This window comes from Cynocephalus volans, chromosome 14 (genome assembly GCF_027409185.1).
Source record: "Cynocephalus volans isolate mCynVol1 chromosome 14, mCynVol1.pri, whole genome shotgun sequence".
Taxonomy (NCBI): domain Eukaryota; kingdom Metazoa; phylum Chordata; class Mammalia; order Dermoptera; family Cynocephalidae; genus Cynocephalus; species Cynocephalus volans.
In genome coordinates, this window is record NC_084473.1 from 57,150,709 (window position 1) to 57,170,891 (window position 20,183).

General features: G+C 45.1%; 1 protein-coding gene across 9 annotated transcripts in view; it reads right to left on the reverse strand.

The window, feature by feature from the left end:
• The window catches only part of BCL11A (BCL11 transcription factor A), a 96,967-nt gene extending 78,819 nt beyond the window's left edge, over positions 1-18,148 (reverse strand). For all 9 annotated transcript variants that reach the window (XM_063078493.1, XM_063078490.1, XM_063078488.1 and 6 more), the window contains exons 1-2: positions 18,094-18,148; positions 10,879-11,208 (exon numbers count right to left, since the gene is read on the reverse strand). In XM_063078493.1, the coding sequence (XP_062934563.1) occupies positions 10,879-11,208; positions 18,094-18,148 (385 nt within the window). The remainder of the gene's footprint in view (positions 1-10,878; positions 11,209-18,093) is intronic.
• Positions 18,149-20,183: the final 2,035 nt, after the last annotated feature.

Genomic DNA, 20,183 nt, shown 5'->3' on the forward strand with positions numbered 1-20,183 from the left:
ACTCCACAAACTGTACTTAACGTTAAAAGGAAAACGGATAAAACATATGTAATTACTCAAGGTTAGACTTCTAATTCCTCAATTCACTAAAGGAAACTTGGCAAGAAGATGCATCATTTTGCTCCTTTCTACTGGGGCATCTGAGGAGGAGAGCCACTGAGGCAGCTAATACACAAAACATGATCAAAAGTGATTAACAACAGCTTCATATGCAAATTGCATTAATGAAGGAGTGCAAAGTCATCATGTAAATTAAATATGTCAAATCTCTTGGTGAACTTTCAATCTTGAGAAGAAAAAACACTGCTTTAATTTTTTTACATCATCAATTTTGCAAGATTGAAAATCTAAGAATCTTGGTGCTATAAACAATTTTCACCTTTTTTTTCTCCTTCAGCAGGCTGACAGGCCAGCCTGATGTGCACCGAATGTACATGTTAATAGGCCAATCAAAAATGCAAAACAATTCGCAATTACTGGAAGGACCTAATGGTCATTAGAATTTACAACTAGGTAATGAACTGAAGTCTGCCCACACCATGCATATTCATAAAGCAATTTAGCCTTTGAAGATTAAAGAAGTGCTTAAAATTCAAATGAGCTTTAGCAAATTATCAGTAAGATTCATCCAAAAAGCAAAGGGTTTTTCTTCCTATGATTTCCTCATTTTTTTAATGCAAAATTGTTATATCTTCCAGACTGAGCTTAAACTAAACATAGAGCTTCTAGTCAAGCCAAAGGGGCTAAGAGACAAACAGAGGCTGCAAACATCGTTACGGACTTTGTTCATAAAACTAAGCCCTTAAGAGCCAAACCTATCTCTAAACATGGTAATTTATCAAAAACAGCCCAGAGTCGCTCATAGGCAATACTGCACAGTTCTCCAACAGAACAGATTAACACCAGTCCCTCCACCCTCCCAAAAAGCCTTTTTCCCCTCAAGTTGTCTCTCCTGTGTAAACATCCACTCTGGTATAAAAACAGCTTTTTCATTGGCTTGGAGTGGCATTAATTTTAGAAGTTTCTGCTTCCAAAGGAAAAGAGCAAGAAGGGAGAGGACTATGAGGCAGAGGAGCAAGGTCTGGTTTACTTCTGAGGAGCGAAAGTCCTGTCGTTTGGTATTTGTCTCCCTGAATTCTTCCCTTCTGCACTGGCAGCATTTAATCCAGAGGAACAGGTCATGCAGACATCAGCTGACACTCAGAGAGTCGTGGTGTCCACCCACCACCACCATCCCACCCCGGTTATTAGAGAGTAGCGTGGGAATTTGGACTTTCCTGCTGCCCAATTACCAGTCTGAAGAAGAATCCTCTCCTTGAATGCTAACTCACACCTTACTAACCTCCTGACATTTTAAAAATTCTAGTGATAGAATTCCCAGTGAACCCCTCCTCTTCCCGCCACCCCAAACACCCCAACCCAGGTGAAAGCAGGAAATTATATGGAAGTCCTATCCCAGCTGGTGTGCAAGTCAGACTGAGAACAACAGCTTCGAAAGGGCTCCACTGCCAGACCCCAAAGGCTCTCTGCTGTGGGGATTTTGTTTGAACCGCTATTGAAAAATATTCTGATAACTTCTCTCTGCCACCTCCTCCCCCTCCAAACCCCAGCCTCAGACCTTTTCCTAGGATTGATTTTGCCGGAAATGTGGGCATATCAAGGAAGTGGGAAAGGAAAAAAGGAAAGAGAAAGGAGAAAACCTCAGGTACTCTGCCCGATTTCTTGCCTCTCTTATCCACAGACCCTGCTCAGAACATCTATTAGAAAGGATAGCATACAGAGCCACATGGAACCCGCATCCACAACCATGCGAATGAGCCGCAAGTCCACAGTCCTGACCAATTCCATTTGACACTAATGTTACTCTACATGAGTAGAGTTCAATGAGGGTTGATATGGGATGTGACAGGGTAAATCAGAATTAGATTAAAAACAAAAGTTTAGAAACCAATGCTACACTGCAGAGCAAATGGCACTTGAAGGCCAAATTTCCCCAAACTGCCTTCAAGTCATTTTCCCTATTAGAGCGTTTGCCTGCCACTCCCCTGCTGGCAATGCTGCAATCACATCTGAAAGTAGAGTGGAACGCATATAGGAAGGTTTAGAGCTACTCCTCTTTAAATACAATACCTATATATTTAATATATAGCAATTAACTTCTGGTCAGGAGTCTGCAGGCAGCAGGCTGCCCCAAGCAGATAGGAGGGGAGGGGGGCCCGGAGCTGGGACAAGCACAAAAGACAGGTCCAACAACAATGCCTGCTGTCAGCAGCTGAATTATTTTTACACAGGAATTTTTATCTCTATTGTACAAACAAGTACGTGTCTGTGCTGACTTGTTAAGCAATCCACTTGTATGTAGAATAAGATTTTTTTTTTCTTTCTCGCTACCAGTCACACAGCTCCAAGATCAGAAGAAATACATAGTCTTTGAAGCTGCTCAAATGTTTTAGTTAAAAGGACAGCAGTTGTTTTCAAAGATCCAAGAGTATCTTTATCAGAATTAAATTTTTCCTTATTGATTTTTTTCCCCTTAACATAACAAAAACATAACATGAGAAGGTTACGATTTATTATTAAAATTTTTTTAGCCTTTAAATCATTCTTCAGTAGCCAGTGTTCACTTTTAAATGTAAAGGAATAATTCTCCTTTTTTTTTTTTTAATCTTAGGATAGGATGGAGTAGGGGGGAGAAACTCATGAGATTTAAAATTTAACATTGATTAATGCATTGTTTTAACTGTGAAATTGAAGGATTTGGACTGAAAGAGTTAAAATAGAAAGTAAATGGTTCATTGGGAGCTTCTCCCTGAATCATGAAATCATGGTTTACCTTGAGCTGGTGAAGAAAAATGCTTCAGATTTGGTTTGAGGGGCTTTTTTTTTTTGACCAAAAAGAATCACCATATCTAAAATGTAAAAGGATCAGGCTTGGCATACAGGGCTTTGTGCTACAACTAATGTAAGAATCCAAGCTACACTTTATTTCCCTAAAAATTATCAGATATGATTTTTTTCCAGCTTTTTCTATGCATCATTACATATCAAGACAATGAAGAACTGATGAATATAAATTTAAATGCCCTGACGCTTAGCAGGAGGCTTTCTTGTATTTTTTAGAAAGTTCAAAAAGAAAATAGAAAAGGAAGGGAGGTACACAACGGCACCTATGTTCTTTTTGAACGCACCTTTGCAGGTTTCACAATAATTCCATTCTTTATTTTAATGGGAGTTTTTAATCTGTGGATCAGCCTCTATCGAAAACTAGGATCAAATTGTAGGTGTAATTGTTCAGCGCCAGTGCTAACAACAGTGAGGATACAAACAAAAACTCATTGTGAGTGACCAAAGGTCCCTAGGTATCCCCTTCATCAACATACCTGCTCCAGGTTCCCCCTGGGAATTCCCTGGCGGAGACTGACTCCGTTCTGAATAACATGCTGCCAACCCTATCTGGAAACGGGTGTGCAAGGAGCCTTCTTGCCTCTTCTACAGGAAGTTTAAGCCTGATCATCTCACCTTTAGGTGGCTATAATTTGTTGCTTAGCACTCTGAGAACTTGGTATTTTATCTATCTAAAGAGATCAAAAAGAAAAAAAGGAGGCCAGAAGAGGGAGCGAGCTGAGGCCCAGCCTAGCTCTGGTGCCCGCATCAACTGTGCACAGCGCGTTGCCGTAGAGGGGCAACCTGCTCAGGTAAGCCTTCCAGCAGCATTGCATCAGACCTGCTCAGTCTCTAGGGTGAACCAAGAGATGAAACACTTTGGTTCCCTGTCTGCAAACTTCTAATTTGCCAGTTCTTAGCAGCTTATTTTTGCAAGTGTTTTGTTTCAGGAAACGTGTGTATTTTTCTTTGTCCATTTTGTGGATTTATCACAACTGGTTCTGACAGCTGTTGATTCTGTTAAATGAACACATTATTAAAATCCTCTTTAAAACATCAAGAACAGTGGACTCAAAAATATAATGGTAAAATATTTTAATGGAGTTCCAATTAAGAATTGGTTTTTTTAAAAAAAAGTACAAATGAAGGTACAGAAATCCTTCAAGTCAGCACTAGATTTAAACTAAACGTCAGTTTGTGTGTGTGTGTGTGTGTGCATGCGTGTGTGTGAGTGTATGTGTTTAATGGGGAAAGAGGGGTGTTGCAAATCACCACAAATATTTACACTGTACTCCCTTTGTTCAAATCACATACTTTTAACAGGAAAAGCTGGAACTGTGGCTATTTAAAATTTTAAATATTCAAACGCCTGTAATTAACCATATGAAACAAATTATGTTGCATTTCTCCATACTAGCACATGCAAAAAATTCTGGTGCTAGATGGGGAGGTGGCAGAGTTGGGGAGACAACTCCAAGAGGAGGAAAGGATGATGTTTCCATTTTGCTACAGATCAAAGGAGAACAAGAATGGAAACTGTGGCATATCGAGCATTTTTCCATTGCTGTCTTTCACACTGGGCTATCTAAGTTTATACAATTCCCCAGACTAGCTGCATATTAAGCTTGCTGTGTACAGCTTTATTATGGTGCGGTGGTGGAAGAAGCATTAATATTCCAGCTCTGCATCTGACAGGGCATTTACATGCACCCATCTGAGCAGCACCTGAGAGCTCCTCCAAGGTGCAGTAACTGTGCGCCTATTGTAAAGGCAAATGAAGCTCACCTATTCCCTGCTGGGATCAGAAGTGACCTCACCACCCCCCATGCCTCAAATCCTTCTCTTGCCAACCTAACTCAATGCCATCACAGAATGACGAATGAGCTCAGAAATAGACCCCAAGTTACTAACCCTGCTAAGAACAGCAAAAGCCTTTGCTGAAATGTTTTAAAAATGCATAGGGAGTACAGCTGGCCAGTAAAAAGCAGGGAGACAAATTCCAGTGAACTCAATATGGAATACGTTACATTCTAAAACTGATTAGAAATACAGTCTGATGTTTACTGGCTTCAAATTGAGTTTGGCATCAAGCATACTGACTCCAATAATGCTGGCATTTTTTTTATCATTATTATTATTTTAAATCTGTCTTTGGTCTCTAGGAGCACATGTGGAAAGCTAAAGAATTCTTATTCGTCAGGTTACATTTCCTGGAAATTAAGTTCGTGACAGAAAATGACTTCAGTAGCAATAATATGGTTCGTGCTCAAATTAATTAGGTCATTGTTGTAAAAACTATGTGGCAAATTACAAAGGTAAATTTACTATATCGGCCCGTGCTCTATACCCTGGTAGAGAAGGAGAGAAGCAGTTTTAAGGATGCTTATTTACCTGGGTAGGAGAAAAGAACAGAGAAGAGAGGGATATAATGGTCAATTTTCTATTCACATTACAAATAAAAATATTAGTCATTATCCATTAAATTATATAGTCTGACATATTTTATGAACTTTATTAATGTCCTCCAAATTGACACATAAAGTAAAAACCTGCTTGATTTGAAATAATGTTAAAAGTGGGCTCTCAGTTAAAATCCTTTTTTTTTTTAATCCTTGAAATAACAACACTGCTGACATAGCCATGACCCAAATGAAATCTGAACAAGCAGAAAGGTACTAAAGATCCTTGGTGATTAAATCTCATGCTAAAAAAGTGGCAAAGTGCCAGGCTGGGTCCAGCTTGATGCTAAGTGCTTTTTATTGCACAAAGCTGGTATATTACTGTACGTAAAAACAGACTGGGGCTTGGGGTAAATTTTGTCAGATGATTTCTTTGTGCAGTAGAGGGTGTGAACGGCCCAACCAAAGTAGATTAAATTCTCATCTAGTGACGCAAGCTCAGTGCACCTTCCTAGCTGTGCTTTCTACTTCAGTTAAATTTAGCATTTTCTCCTAAAGGAAAGCCAAACTTTCTTCCTTTCTCACTGACTAATGTGTGAAGCCACCATTCACCTACTCTCCTTTATTAAACACTTGCATTAAGAAATCATGAAAATGTGAAAAATGTTTCCCTAGGATTTGCATGTTATGTACCCCAATTTAGTCCTCCAACATTAGCCAATCTACATGGAGGCTGCAGTGTGAAATGAATGATTTTCCAGGACTCTAAAATGTGCCATTAATATGCATCCAACTCGCCTCTTCCCTGAGCTGAAGGTTGCCTGTCCCGACCCAGCCTGCACGTTTCTACACCCAGTTGCATTCTCCATCCCATGAGCAAATCCACAATTAAAGGCCACATTCACTGGCAGAAAGGTGTGCAAAACATATTTCAGATCCTTTATATTAAAAGGCACAACTTGCAACACAACAAGGAATGGGGCAATTTAAGAAATTACAGCACTGTTCTTTTAAGCTTTCACAGAATAAACACAGAGAATGGGAGGGAAACTTTGTCCCCCCTGCTCCTCCTGTTCTTGAAGTGAATACATATTTGTGTTTCCAATAAAAGGCCATTTTTACATTAACTGTCTGTAACAGCAGGAGACAGAAAAACTAACACAATCTCCACATCACACACAGGATGATCTTCATATCACGTGGACCTAATCTCAAAACTGTTATTTATAAAAGAAGACTAGGAAAATGCACAATGCATCTTTTCTGTGTCACCAAACAGGTAATGTCTGAAGAACTTTGGGATCTTCGGGATCTTCTACATTTTAGGATTTTTTTTTTTTTTTTCTTTTTGGCTTTCCGAAGTAAATTTAGCAGCCATGCAGGCCACTGTGTTTAATTAAGCTTTCAAAAGTCCTCTGACAATGCCAACAATTGTAGGACACTTCTGCAGCTCAATCATGCAATCACTGTGACAGTTCTATTTACAATTTGTCTTAGAAAGAGTTTCTCTGACATTGTACTTTGACAAAACATCCAAGCTGCCAGTTCATAACCTTTCTCTGTCTTATTTACAAATACAGCTTGTACATAGGACTCCCAGTCTCATGAACATGAGTCTTTGGGTAGTGGCCTCACAAACACAGGCTCCCTATGAAAATCCTAGGTATTTATTAGGAAACAATATTCTCTATTCTCTGGATTCTGAAGGTAAATAAAATGTTTACCAGTATATTGTCTTTTTGGTGGTGATGTTTTTTGTTTTAGCTGCCATGCTGAAAATTTACTTCAGAGGTCAGTAGTTTTTATTCAGAATCATACAAATAAAGAGAAATGAAACTAAGTAGTCATAATAGGATACTATAATTTATAGTCTCATTTACAATTACACCATAAAGTACAAAAAATACATACTTCAGTTCAGTCGGAACTAGGAAAGAATTAGAATGGGTACAAAAAGAAAAGGCAAGTTGATTTTCTAAATTCTGAAAAGCATAAGTATGTTATACTTGATTTACCTTTAAGTAACATGCTAATATATTTCCATTTTGGATTTGGATTTCCCCCTTCATTAGAGTATCTGTTTTACATATCATTATCTAGATATCAGCTGTATTGTCTAGGCAAATAATTTTAAATATCCTGATACAAATATCTATGTCTATGATTTTAAGGAGAAAAAGGTGTTTATATGAACAGCAGCAGACTTTACTACATTTTATAAGACTTGTCATATTTTTTCTCCATTCTCTCAAAAAGCTAACTTTATTAAGTTAGCTAATTTAAGGTTCCAACCCTAATTTAAAGGTTCCTATGTGCAATAAGACAAAACCTTAAATCTGACACTGTGGAATAATATTTTTGGCCTTTTCTATAAGGGAATAGCAGTTTCACATTCACTAATCTTCGATGAATATTTACTCCATCATAAAATATGAGGCTAGAAAACAAAACAAAACCTTTGTTGAAAGCTCTGACTGCCAGTCAAAGGCTGCTGATACCTGATGGCAGATATGTGACACACATGTTGATGAACTGAACACAATATAAACTGCTAATTTCCAGTTAAATTAGAATTTTTCGTTGGAAACTGCTAATTTCCAGTTAAATTAGTAATATTTCATTGGTCTCAATGGATCACGATCACACAATATTTTGAATATTTAAATAAAATTTAAAAAGCAACCTGATCATCGTCTATGTGTATAGTAAACACGTGTACATGGATGAAGTACAGGAGCACATATCCATGTATTCACCAGGTCAAAAAACATTCTCTAGAAAAAAAATACTCAGCTTTGGGATGCCTATGCACAGTCAAAATGCATACCATTTTACTGAAGATTTAAAGAACTCCACCTTATTCCCCTATTTGAAAGCTCTGAATTCTAAGCTTTATTTATCTTAGGAAGAAGATCTGTCACTGTTTTATTCCTGTTTCCTGCCTATAAAATGGCACAGAGCACACAGTGAACTCAAATCCAACTTACATCACTTTAATAAAGCCTTTCCTACACAGCGCCCTTAAATGACTACCTTTTATGTGGTTGCCAAACATATTCTTCTAGAGATTCATCAATATATCTCTTTGCTAATGCAGAGCATTCCTTCTCCTTTCTTTTTGTGACACAATTCAAATATCTACTGAATGATTACTGTTATTGTTTCCTTCCTCATCGTAAAAAGAAAAGCAGACTTGAAATTGTGGAGATGTGCTTTAGAGAAATGGGCTAGAGGTATACCGCCGCCTTCCAGAACTCCACTTCAGGGGCACCTGAGGGCCAGAGCATCATAATTTATGTGCAATGGTAGAATGTTAATTTCACCATAGGAAACTCTTAATTCATTAATGTGAATTATGAGAAGTCGTGATTCTATTACTGACAACTTGCTTTGAGAGGTGACTATGCTACTTATGTTCAGCCAATTCCAGGGTGGGAATTAAACACAAGGAAAAGAATCAAGACTTAGTAATTATTTGTGTGTGAAAGGTTTACCTTACATGGGTAGCAGCACTTGTGCACCCACTGAATATCTTAGACACCTTAGATAGCTTTTCATCTCAGTGAAATTATTTAGTATTAGCCCTGTAAAATATATTTTAAATTTGCTTTTTTTTATTTTTTATTTTTTGGCTTTTCCAGGCTCTACTATTGTACTAGTCCTTACAAAGGAAATAACAGACCCTTTATGACAACCAGGGAGTTAAGGCAAGAATCTTTTCTTTCCCTACATAGATTTGCAACTGGAACAGTGAAAAGCTTTAACCACAGATAAGGCCTTCCCCCCAGCTTTTAGATTCCTCCACAAAGTACAGAGGCACAGAATTTTCTAGCTGGTTAATCTAAGACTGTTAGATTTACCTATTTGGGACCTTAGTAAGAAGTGTGGTTTTAATTCTTGCTTGACAGACACTGTGTTTTGTCTTTTAAACGAGCAGCTCGATATGTAAATACGATGTTACATCACGCAAGTGTTACTCCATATTTGGTGATTTAGCAAGGCTTTGGATCTCCGAAGACGACAAATCCCCTTCCGCCTGCTCTTGCTTCATTAATCATGCCTTACACTTCTGTTCATTTTCCTTCCAGTCACAAGACAGCACATGGAAATGGTCATTGCCATATCCTACTGGGGGGTGGGGAGATAAAATCCTAACCTACATGTCACATAAGCTCAACGTAGAGGATTCAAGAAAAATACTTTGTAAATGCAGCTTCCCTAGTAGCAGATTTCACACTTCACTAAAGGAAAAGTATGTTATTATAGAAAGCATTAAGAAAAGAAAGAAAATGCCACATTTAATTTTAATGATCAAATTCCAGAGGGGAAGAGGAGAAATAATATGACATTTAATCCCCTCTGGACCACTGACCCATTACGGTTCAAGTGGTCAAACTAGGTCAGAAAGACAAGTTCCAGTGAATCACTGATTGATTACATGCACTATCCTTCCTAAAACTGAACAAGCCTTCTGCCTCTTTCCAGGGTGGAGGGGTAGAGAATGGAGGAAAGTGACCAGATGGGCATGGCGTTTCAGTCACCACAGAATCTGCATTCATTTTGTCTAACGTGCTAAATCAAAAAATGTTTTAAGGGTCACTACAAAGTGTGGCTGTTTATCACTTAGAGTAGGGAATTTAAGTCTCTCCGTTAGCCTTTAATTCCTTTTCCCTTGAGCTGCTGAGAAACCCACACACCCAGCTACCTCCCTGCTAAAATTAACTGAAGGAAGGAGAGCTGTTGAATGTCTGTATGTAATTTTCTGAGAAAACTTCTACATTGTGTTATAGCAGAAACAGTGGAGTCTGGACTGGACATTTGTAAGGGTGACATGTGGTTGTGTAAACCACAAACAAAATCAAGATACATCTGTCAAAACCACATCAGAGACAAGAGAGAGCACAGAGAAGCATTTATCATTTAGCTGAGGAGGCAGGCTGCAGGGAGCAGCCGTTCCTGTCAAACCAACCTTTTGAAATTTCCAACATGCCCTTAAACTTTTCGAGTAAGCATGTCTATGCGCTTCAGCAACTGCCCTCTCTACTCTGGCCTGGCCAGTCGAAAATGGCATCTTAAAGTCAAGGTCACAGTGTCATCCCACCACGGGGCTGTGTTTAATTACAGCCCCATACAGGCTGACAGCCAATATGGATCCAAGGCTAGCCCCGAAGCTCAGTTAACTCTTTCCACCCCCTCCAAACTGCCCTGCCAGCCCACCCCACTTCAGAGAAGACTTGAGAACTAACTGCACCCCTAGGGAGGCCTGACCAGATATTCTGAGTCAAACAGGTCATCAGGTGAACTACAAATGCCTCTATGGCCACTTTGCCTCTGACATGTCACCAAGGCTGGAAATGGACCTTGGAAACTGGAATAGAAGTCCACCTACATCTGACTCTGTAAGGTGGAAAATATTTATTTTCCTGTGTTCTGGATGTAAGTAATAGGAATGATTATTTTAACATTACAGGGTTGTCATGGACAGTCACCTGGAGAGATACAGAAAGCACTTCACCACTCCTTACTGCTTGGCTACAGCGCCTCTGAAAATGAAAAGAAAACATGCAAACAGCTTTTCTCCTTGCTTCTCATTTACCTGCTATGTGTTCCTGTTTGGGGCAAATTCCTCTAGATGACGTTGATAAACAATCGTCATCCTCTGGCGTGACCTGGATGCCAACCTCCACGGGATTAGATGCCTTTTTCATCTCGATTGGTGAAGGGGAAGGTGGCTTATCCACAGCTTTTTCTAAGCAGAGGCTGCCATTGCATTGTTTCCGTTTGTGCTCGATAAAAATAAGAATGTCCCCCAATGGGAAGTTCATCTGGCACTGCCCACAGGTGAGGAGGTCATGGTCCCCTTCTGGAGCTCCCAACGGGCCGTGGTCTGGTTCATCATCTGTAAGAATGGCTTCAAGAGGTTCGGCTGTGGTTGGAGAAACAAAGGCACAATTATTAGAGTGCCAGAGAGGAGAGAAAAGGGGTAAAATACATTCCCAACCCCACCTCATCCCACCACATTATGTAAAGTGTTTCTAGGCTTCTCCAAATAATACCCAGAAAATGTGAGCACACAAAATAAGGATGTGGACATTATCAACAAGAAAACAAATTTATCAATGATGCAAATCATATATTTAAAGAAAACTACCTGCCTTGCATAACTTCAGAGAAAACATAAACATTACAAATGCATCTAGTTTGTAAGTTGAGAAAGAATGTGATTTAAATAAACAGTTAACACAGGGGACATAAAGAAAGCTTAAATAAAAATACAAGCAATACTGGTAAAAACATGGATTGAAACCAAATTTTTCTTTTCTCCTATATATTAGGCTGTCTATTATGCCAAAGAATAAAAGGAGACATGAATAAATACACACACTCTTTGTGTGTGAATGTACATACTTTAAGTATACAGACATAGCTTCATAAATTAGAAAGCTACTGCATCACACGGAAAACGTGCCACATTTACACTGCTGTAATAAGAAAACGACTGCATTCACCTGTGAAACATATCTAAATAATAATCATAACGTAGTATAATTCACATTGCCAAAAATCTTTCTGATCTCACTCTCAGCGGTGCCACAAAATCAAAGAAATACCAAATTCACTGGCAAGTCTTCTCAGACACATTAGCTAAATGGGATACTTTTGAGTACTTAAGAAAATAAGCCAATTAGTCATTTTTTCATTCTGAAGAAAGGAATGCCTAAAATATTCTAAACATGTTTGCACTTGATAGCATCCACGACATAAAAATCAGAATGGTCAAGCAAACACCACATTTCAGAACAAGGATGAGAAGTCCTTTCTTTAGAGTTGAAATACTTCACCTAATGTTGTTAGAGTTGACTAATTTTCTGAATGAACTCCAAAAGGCTTCATTATGGGACTATTTCTGCTCACATAATCACCAGTGGATGGTATAACAAAGTAGACATGTCTTTCTTTCCTGTTTGCTTTTTTTTTTCCAACTTTGCACCAAAATACTCCAGCATCTATTTGAACAGTTTCTATCATTTTTTAACCTTACAAAGGGGAAAAGAGAGTTGGTAAGTCTCTGCTCATGGAACCTTATGCTTGCTCTATCAAAAAAAAAAAATCATAAAATACAAAACACATCCAGGATGCTGCCAGTTAATAAAACTGAAGCAGAAAATGTACAAGTCTTAAACAGTTAATCAGTCTGACCTTCTTTAGCAAGCTGCCAATTTCACATTTAATGAACTTAAAGCCACAGAGAATCAAAAAATAGATTTTAATTTGAGTGTGGAATATTGGAACAGATTTTGATAAAGTGCAAAAATCCAGTGAACTCAGGTTAAATTTATTTCAACCCTACCCAGGCTGAATATTGAGGGGGAAGATCTGGAGTAACTCCCAGATGTGCTAGGTGAAATAATATTGAGAGAACCCTGCCTTGCTGCACCTGTGCTCAAGTAGGACATGTTGTAATTTCTGGCCTCTGGTACTCCTCCTAATTTAACATAAGGTCACCACTGGAATATGAAGGTTATATTCTTACTAATAAAGGCAGTAAAGTAAGCACTTCTGTTTCTTTGCCCAACATACTGACCAAAAGATAAATACATAAAACACATGCATACTTTTCATATAACAGGAGACAAATGGAAGTGCTTCTGCATTGTGCCTTCATGTCATTTTTCTCCTACATTTGCTTTCATTTTGACCAAGTGAGGGATTGAACAGGGAAGTCATTCTCCAAGATCCCTGCTATTTGAATTAAAGGTTTTAAGAACACATTGGCAAATGTGGCTTTTTTTGTTTAGCGTTAACTACAAGTTCTGAGGTTACAGATTGAAGGAAGACTCAGGAAAAATATTTGATTTTATTAAAGTTACTAGTACGTGGAACCTTTGCAAAAATCATTTTTTTAAAATTCCACTGTTAAGATTCGGGTTTTTTATGCCCAAGGCCTGACACATTTCTGAAAGTGGGAATATTATTTAGGAGCAAAAGGAAATATTCTCCTAGGTATCAAATAGTTAAAGGTAATGCGGTACAAAACAGACTTGGTTAAAGTCTTCTAAATGTAGTGACTGAACTGATTTACAATCAAAACCAGGAAATGAAGTGGTAATTCAGAGGTTGCTGATTACACCTCCACATTTCACCTAATTAATTTTATAGGAGGCAAAGTTCTTGAAAATAACAAGATGATCAAATGTACAGATATAAAACCTGTAACCTCAACATTTTCTATGCTCTTAACGTAAATTATTGCTAATTAACAAGAATTATATCCTAATGTATAAAATACGTTTAACATAGAGCTCCTTGCAAAACATTTGACTAGTGATGTTCAGAGAAATACCAAAACGTGTTTTTATTATTGCTACTATATTATTAAAAATCAGACGAAGAGGGGCACAAAGAAAATATGAAAATACAATTCTCTTGGTGTAGTCTACTCATTTGCATTGACATCTTTTCTCAGTGGCAATCAACATTTCCTTTCTGGGCATCTGATAATTTCTCTGTATTTTAATGCAAATTCCGCTTTCCCTAAAAACCTTCCCAACCTCAGCCATTTTACCCCCTCCCTCAATTCAACTCCATCCTCCTTGGCTCCCACAATACCATCGTTTCTAAGCTCCGGCCTAAACTCCGGCTACAAAGCAGGGAGTCCTCGATTGAAGTGGAAGGGAGTGGGCAAATAATCATAATAATTAGCCGCGAATTCTCTCTACAAGGGGAGCAAGAAATAGAAAATAAAATGCTTCTGCGTTCAAGCAGCAAGATAGACTGGAACGTCTCAATGTCCCAGCGGCAGACTATCTCTTTCCTCTCCCTGTAGTTGCAAAAGAATTTTTTTCTTTCTTTTTTTTAAAACCTTAGAAGAAATGTCGGGAAAGAGCGGGGGAAACGAGGGCTGCTGGGGGAAGGGAGAGGGAGGAATAATGGGAGGTATGTCTTCAAGTTTGCTTTCCAAATCCTTCCCCTTGATTGTCTCAACAGGGTAAAGAAGCAAACCGAGGTTGAAATGCAGAAGGGAAAAGCAAAGAAACAAAAGCGAAGGCGGTAGCTACAGGCCCGGGGCAGGGGGCCCGCCGGGCGTGGGCCGTGCGGAAAGTGAAGTTGGGCGCCGGGACTCGGAGGCACAAAGCGAGCAGCGTGCTGGCTGCAGGCTCCGGCTGCGCTCGCTGAGAACACGTGCAGCAGCGGCCGCGGGCCTTGGGGCTGGGGACCCGGAGGAGGCGGGCAGCTAGGGTCCCCGATTGCAGCCTCCACGCCAGTCCAGCCCGGCCGCGGGGTGACGGTTCCCTGAGCCCGCCAGTTGATGAAAAAGGAAGTGAGGTTTGGAAAACACGGCTGGTTAACCTGACGCGGTCTCGTATCACCCCAAGCGCGGGTCCTGAAATTCATTCTGTGTCCACAAGCTTACACTTTTACTTTGGGGGATGTCTGCAAATGCATTGGCCCCGCAACTCTGGGCACCGGGTGTGCGCGCGGCGACTGCTACGGTTATTCATTATTAATGACGTTGCTTGCCCGCATCATTATGATGATAACTACTACTATTGTTGTGATTTTGGGCTCCGAGGAGAGAGCTGAGGGAGGCAGGGAGGGGGGTGGGGGACTGCAGAGCCGCGCAGCAAGCCCGCCGCGGCGGCCGAGGTCACTGCTTTGCGCGGGGGTGACAGGATGGAAGTGAACCTGGAGACCAAGTGCAAACTTGCCATATCTCTCCCCTCGGCCGTGCCCCGAAGCCGGAGAGCGCGCCCTCCCCTTTCCTCCCCACCGAAAAAAATGCCCGCCCCGAAAGAAAGCGAAAACTGCACCCTGCTCTGCGCCCAGAGCCCGCGGGGCTCAGCTCACGCACGGGGGTGTCGGCCGCGCGCCTGGGCGCTTCTCCGCACTGCTGGCCAGAAGCATTTTTAAAGTCAAAATGAAGAACAAAGACATAAGAGGTGATGGGGGAAGGCAGAATTATGCCTAACCGTTTGTTTCCCCCACCCCCACCCCCGCAAATCTCGTCCCTCCCCAGCCGTGAAACGCCGAGCTGGGGGTGGGGGGAGGCTCTGGTACAGGTTCAAGTTCGCTGAGCTTTCTTGATCTTGTTCTGCCTCCTAGCGACCGAATGGCTCATCCAGCCCACGCAGTGGAGGGGGGGCGTCCTGAGGACCGGGATGGCTCCCGCCCCCTCTGCGCACCCAGAAAACGAGAGAAAAGAGCGACCCCCCCACCCCCACCCCGAAACTGGCCCCTTAACCCAGTGCCTGCACCAGGACAGGGAGTAGGGGGGAGCTAACCCTCCCAACCTGGAGTGTCCCGAGATAGACCCAGGAGGGAGGGGGGTACAAGGGAGCAGCCTGGACTGCGCGCCCCAGTACGTCCTCTGAGCCCCCACTGCATCCTTCCGAAGAACCCGGCTTTCCCGAGTCCTGCGAACACTGCCCTTCCTTCCCGCCGGTACCTGGCCGGGCTGTAACTTCACACCGCCGCGTGCCGCGTCTGCTCCGCATCCGGCGCGGCTGGGGGAGTGGGGGGCGGGGGAGAGCGGCGAGGGAGGGATGCGCGGGGGTGGGGAGAGGGAGGGCTCCGCAACGTGCCGGGGCGGGGGAGCTTCCGAAGAGTGTGACAAGTTCCAGGGCCCAGTGAAAAATTCAATTCCCTGTGCGCAACACCCCCCCACTTTAAAAATTACAGAACTGAGTATAGGTGGTCCTTTAAAATTGCATCAAAAATTAAAATAAGAATCATGAAGCGGGGGGGGGGGGTTGATGTGGGCCCTCTCACGCCTTTCTTTCCCTCGCTGCCAAACTTTCCTAAGTGCCCAACGTCCGCCCTCCCAGGCGCATTCAGCCGGAGACAGCCACTACCACCACCACCCCACCCCACCACTCCTTATATAGACTCACAAGGACCTGCGACCGAGCCGGGCCCAGGGTAGAAGTCACGAACCCAAGGGTGGAGTGCGCCGAGTCCCGGGATCCAGAACCCCCAAAATGCATACTGGAACACACCTCCCCCCGGCCCCCTCCCCCTCCCGCCGCCGCCAACACCAGCACCTGGCCTGGCAGCGCTCAGGCGCAGGGGGCTGGTGGCCAGACGGGGTGGAAGGGGGGCAGGGAAAGCACGTGGTGACCTCTCCGCCGTCTCGAGTTATGGACAAGAGACGTCTGAGAGAGTACCCAGGGCCGAGGGGAGGAGGCGCGCAGAACGCGCTTTTACAGTTGCTTTGCAAAATAAAGACGCTTTCCAGAGCCGAGTTTCACCCAGCCGATTTCGCAGTCTGGGAGGTCGGAAGGAGGTCTGGGCATTGTGCTGGGGGCGGACGGGGACCGCGGACCGGGCTGGCGCGCAGTCACGGGGCGGCCTGCCGCCGTACCCGGCGGGTGGGCGACGGGCGCCGGGTGGCCGATGCTGGGCTGGGCTGGGGCGCGGCGAAGTCGGGCGAGGCCCGGGCGAGGCCCGACCGCCGCCGCCGCCTGCTCCGGGGCTGCCGCGCCGCGCTCGGTCCTCTGTCTGTTTGTTGGCAGGAGGCTCCCGCACACGCGGTGCTTGTAAACATTCAGACACGAGATTTTTCCCAATCAAAATCCACTTCCACTTTTTTTGAAAATCTTCCAAAAAATAGTAAGAGGAGGGAGTTGCTCGCTCCCTCTCCGTGCCGCCGGCGCTCTAAGTTTGCAACTGAAGGTTTTTGGGGGAAGGGGGTAATTGTAATTTTTTTTTTTTTTCCTCGATTAGATATTGTGAGATTTCTGCCGGGGTGGGGGGCGGGGGGGAGCCAAAGAGGAGAGCATTGCAGAAAAGGGCTGGCGGAGAGGCTGGCTTCTGTTTGGGGGCAAGAAATCGTACATTTTCTCGCCTTGTTTTATTTATTTTATTTTTTATTTTTGTTTGTTTTTTTATTTTTTGCACGTCTTCTCCTCGCTGCCCCTTAGGTTCGGCCGGGAGGGGCGGGCAGCTGCAGCCGGGCGGCCGCGGCGCCGGCTCCCTCCCTCCCTCCCTCCCTTCCCGCGTGCCCCCGGCCGCCTCCTCCTGCGGCCCTTGCTTCTGCCCTTCGGCGGCGGCGGCGGCGCGGGAGGGCAAGCGCGAGGAGCCGGCACAAAAGGCAGCGGGACAAACACCCACCTCGGGCCGGAACAAAAGGCGGCAGAGCCGGCCGTGCCTCCCATCCTTCCCGGCCGCCCAGCTCTCCCCGCCGCCGCGGCCCCTCTCCTGACTCGGCAGGCTCGGGAGCGCCGGGGCCCCCTTCCACAGTCCCACTTTCTCACTATTGTGGGGATGACTACTTTCCTCCCGGTGCACACTTGACCGTGAGCGCGCTGGTGTCCAGAGGCCAGTCTCACCTCTTTTCTCCCCGGAATTGTTTTTTAGACTTGGACTCACTCCCTCCCCTCCCCATTTTCCTTCGAAGAGTGGAAGCAACCCCCCTTTCCCCTCCAACTCCCACCCCCAGGTTTGCATGTGAGTTGTTCGCATCCTTAGCATTGTTCATTATTTTGCAAAATTAGAGGGGAAAATCATTGCATTCTTTTTCGAAAAGAGAAATAAAGCGGCGGAAAGGAGGAAAGAGGAGGAGCCAAATTTTTGTAAAATTAAATAAAATTAAAAGGTGCGTGCTATCTTAAAAGTGCACACACGGCAATGGTTCGAGATGTGATGAGGGTTTTTTCCCCTTTAATCTCTTCTACCTCGACTCTCGTAGGTTTTTCTCGTGAAATTTTTTTAAATGCATGCACACACCCCTCTCTCCCTTTCGCTCCTGCTTCTCGTCCTGCGCGCTCTCGTGATTATTAATAATTATTATTACTATTATTGGGTTACTTACGCGAGAATTCCCGTTTGCTTAAGTGCTGGGGTTTGCCTTGCTTGCGGCGAGACATGGTGGGCTGCGGGGCGGGCGGCGGCAGCGGCGGCGGCGGCGGGCGGACGACGGCTCGGTTCACATCGGGAGAGCCGGGTTAGAAAGAAGGAGACTCCAGAGAAAATATCTTCATCAGTGCCTTTTGACATCCAAAATAAATTAGAAATAATACAAAGATGGCGCAGGGAAGATGAATTGTGGGAGAGCCGTCATGGCTTTTTTTTTTTTAAGCAAAAAAAAGAGAGAGAGAGGGAGAGAGAGAGAAGAGAGATAGAGGGAGAGAGAGAGATGAAAAAAATGGCAAAAGCCCCCCTGAGCTGCAAGTTCAAGTGCGGACGTGACGTCCCTGCGAACTTGAACGTCAGGAGTCTGGATGGACAGAGACACACAAAACATGGGCAGGGCGAGCAGGAGAGAAGGGGAGGAGGGAAGGGGAAGCTCACACCAATGGACACACATCAGGGGCTGGACATGAAAAAGAGACCAGGACAAGCCAATGGCCAGTGCGGGGCGGGGGAGGTGCGGGGCGGGGGGCTCCGCAGACGCCAGACGCGGCCCCCGGGGGAGGGGCGGGCGGAGGGGAGGGGGCGCTGGGGCCGCGGGCTCACCAGTGGCCGCAGCGAGCGCCACGGCGGTGGCGTGGCCGGGAGAGAAGAAAGGGGCGGCGGGGGTTGGAAGTGGGGGGGAGCAAGACATGCGTCCTGCTCCCCCCCACACGCGGAACCTAAAATGAAGGATTATTTTTTTAAAAAAAAAAAAAAAAAAGAGTGCAGGGGGAGGCTGCAGCCCGGGGCTGGGGAAGCGCGGGCGGAGGGAAGCCAGGTAGAGTTGCTCCCGGACACCCTCCTCCGTGCGCACACCCACTTCCCCTCCCCGCCGCCGCCGCGCTTGCTCCCCGCATGCGGACGCCCGGGGCCGAAGTGAAAGCCCCGAGCCCGCGGCTGCGCTCGGGAAACTTTGCCGGAGGAGAGAATAGCAAAGAAAAATCACCCGAAGTTGAGAGCTGAGCCTCCAAGTTACAGCTCCGCAGCGGGCGAGGGGAGGCGGGAGGGAGTGCGCGGCGAAGCGGAATCCAGCCCAAGTTTGGAGGGTGGCGGGTCCGGAGGGCAGCTCCGGGGCCTCTCGGAGCCCGGGCGGCCTGGAGGAAGGGGGCTGGGGAGAGAGAGGTGGCGCAGGCCCGGGCCCGAGGGCCGGGAGGGCGACCCCGAGGCCGAGTCAGGGACCGGAGATCCGAGCGCCCCGACAAGCGACTGGGTCTGAATGGAACTGGCAGCACCGAGCCCCCGGCTCCCAAGGGTCGCGGAAAGAGAGGCTGAGGAATAAAAAGCGAAGAGCTAGAGTCCGAGCGCGTTCCGGCCCCGGGAGGGGAGCGCCGGGGACCGGGGCGAGGGAGGCGCCGAGGCGTCCACCTCTCCGACTGGCCGAGGGCCGCAGGACAAAGCGCGGACAGTCCTGGGAGTCCCAGTCCCTGGGAACGTGCTCCCGGCGCCGCGGGAGGTCCCCGAGCCGGGTCCCAGGGAGGGACACACCCCTCTCCCACTCCAGAGCAACTGGAAAAGCACAGAGAGATGGAAAGAAAATGTTTCTTAGGGGCAGAGCACAACTGTTCCTGTGCTGTTACCCGGGGAAAGAGAAAATGGGGAATGGAGAGAGAGCGACTGACGCCGGAGCAGCGGGGAGGCCACGATAGTGAGTTGACCGACCCGGGTCAGTGCCGCGCTCGCCAGGCGCCACGGGCCAACGTGCACACCCGGAGCCCGAAGCCCCCTCTAGCCTTTCTGCGACTGTCCCTGGAAATTTGGGAGGACCTGTTGGAAATAAACCCCTGTCTCTTTAATGCACACACGCACACACACGCGCGCTGCCGCTGTCAAAAAGCGGGCTTCACTCTGGCGTGGGATACTTTCAGTTTTACGTAAAATGTACAGCAACAGCACCCCCTGCGATTGGAAAGTTTATTCAGAAACGTGCTTGCAAAGTCCCCCGGCGTCTCCCGCCTCCCAGCCTCCCTGTCTGCCTGCACCACCCTGCAGCCGCCGCCGCCGCCGCCGCCG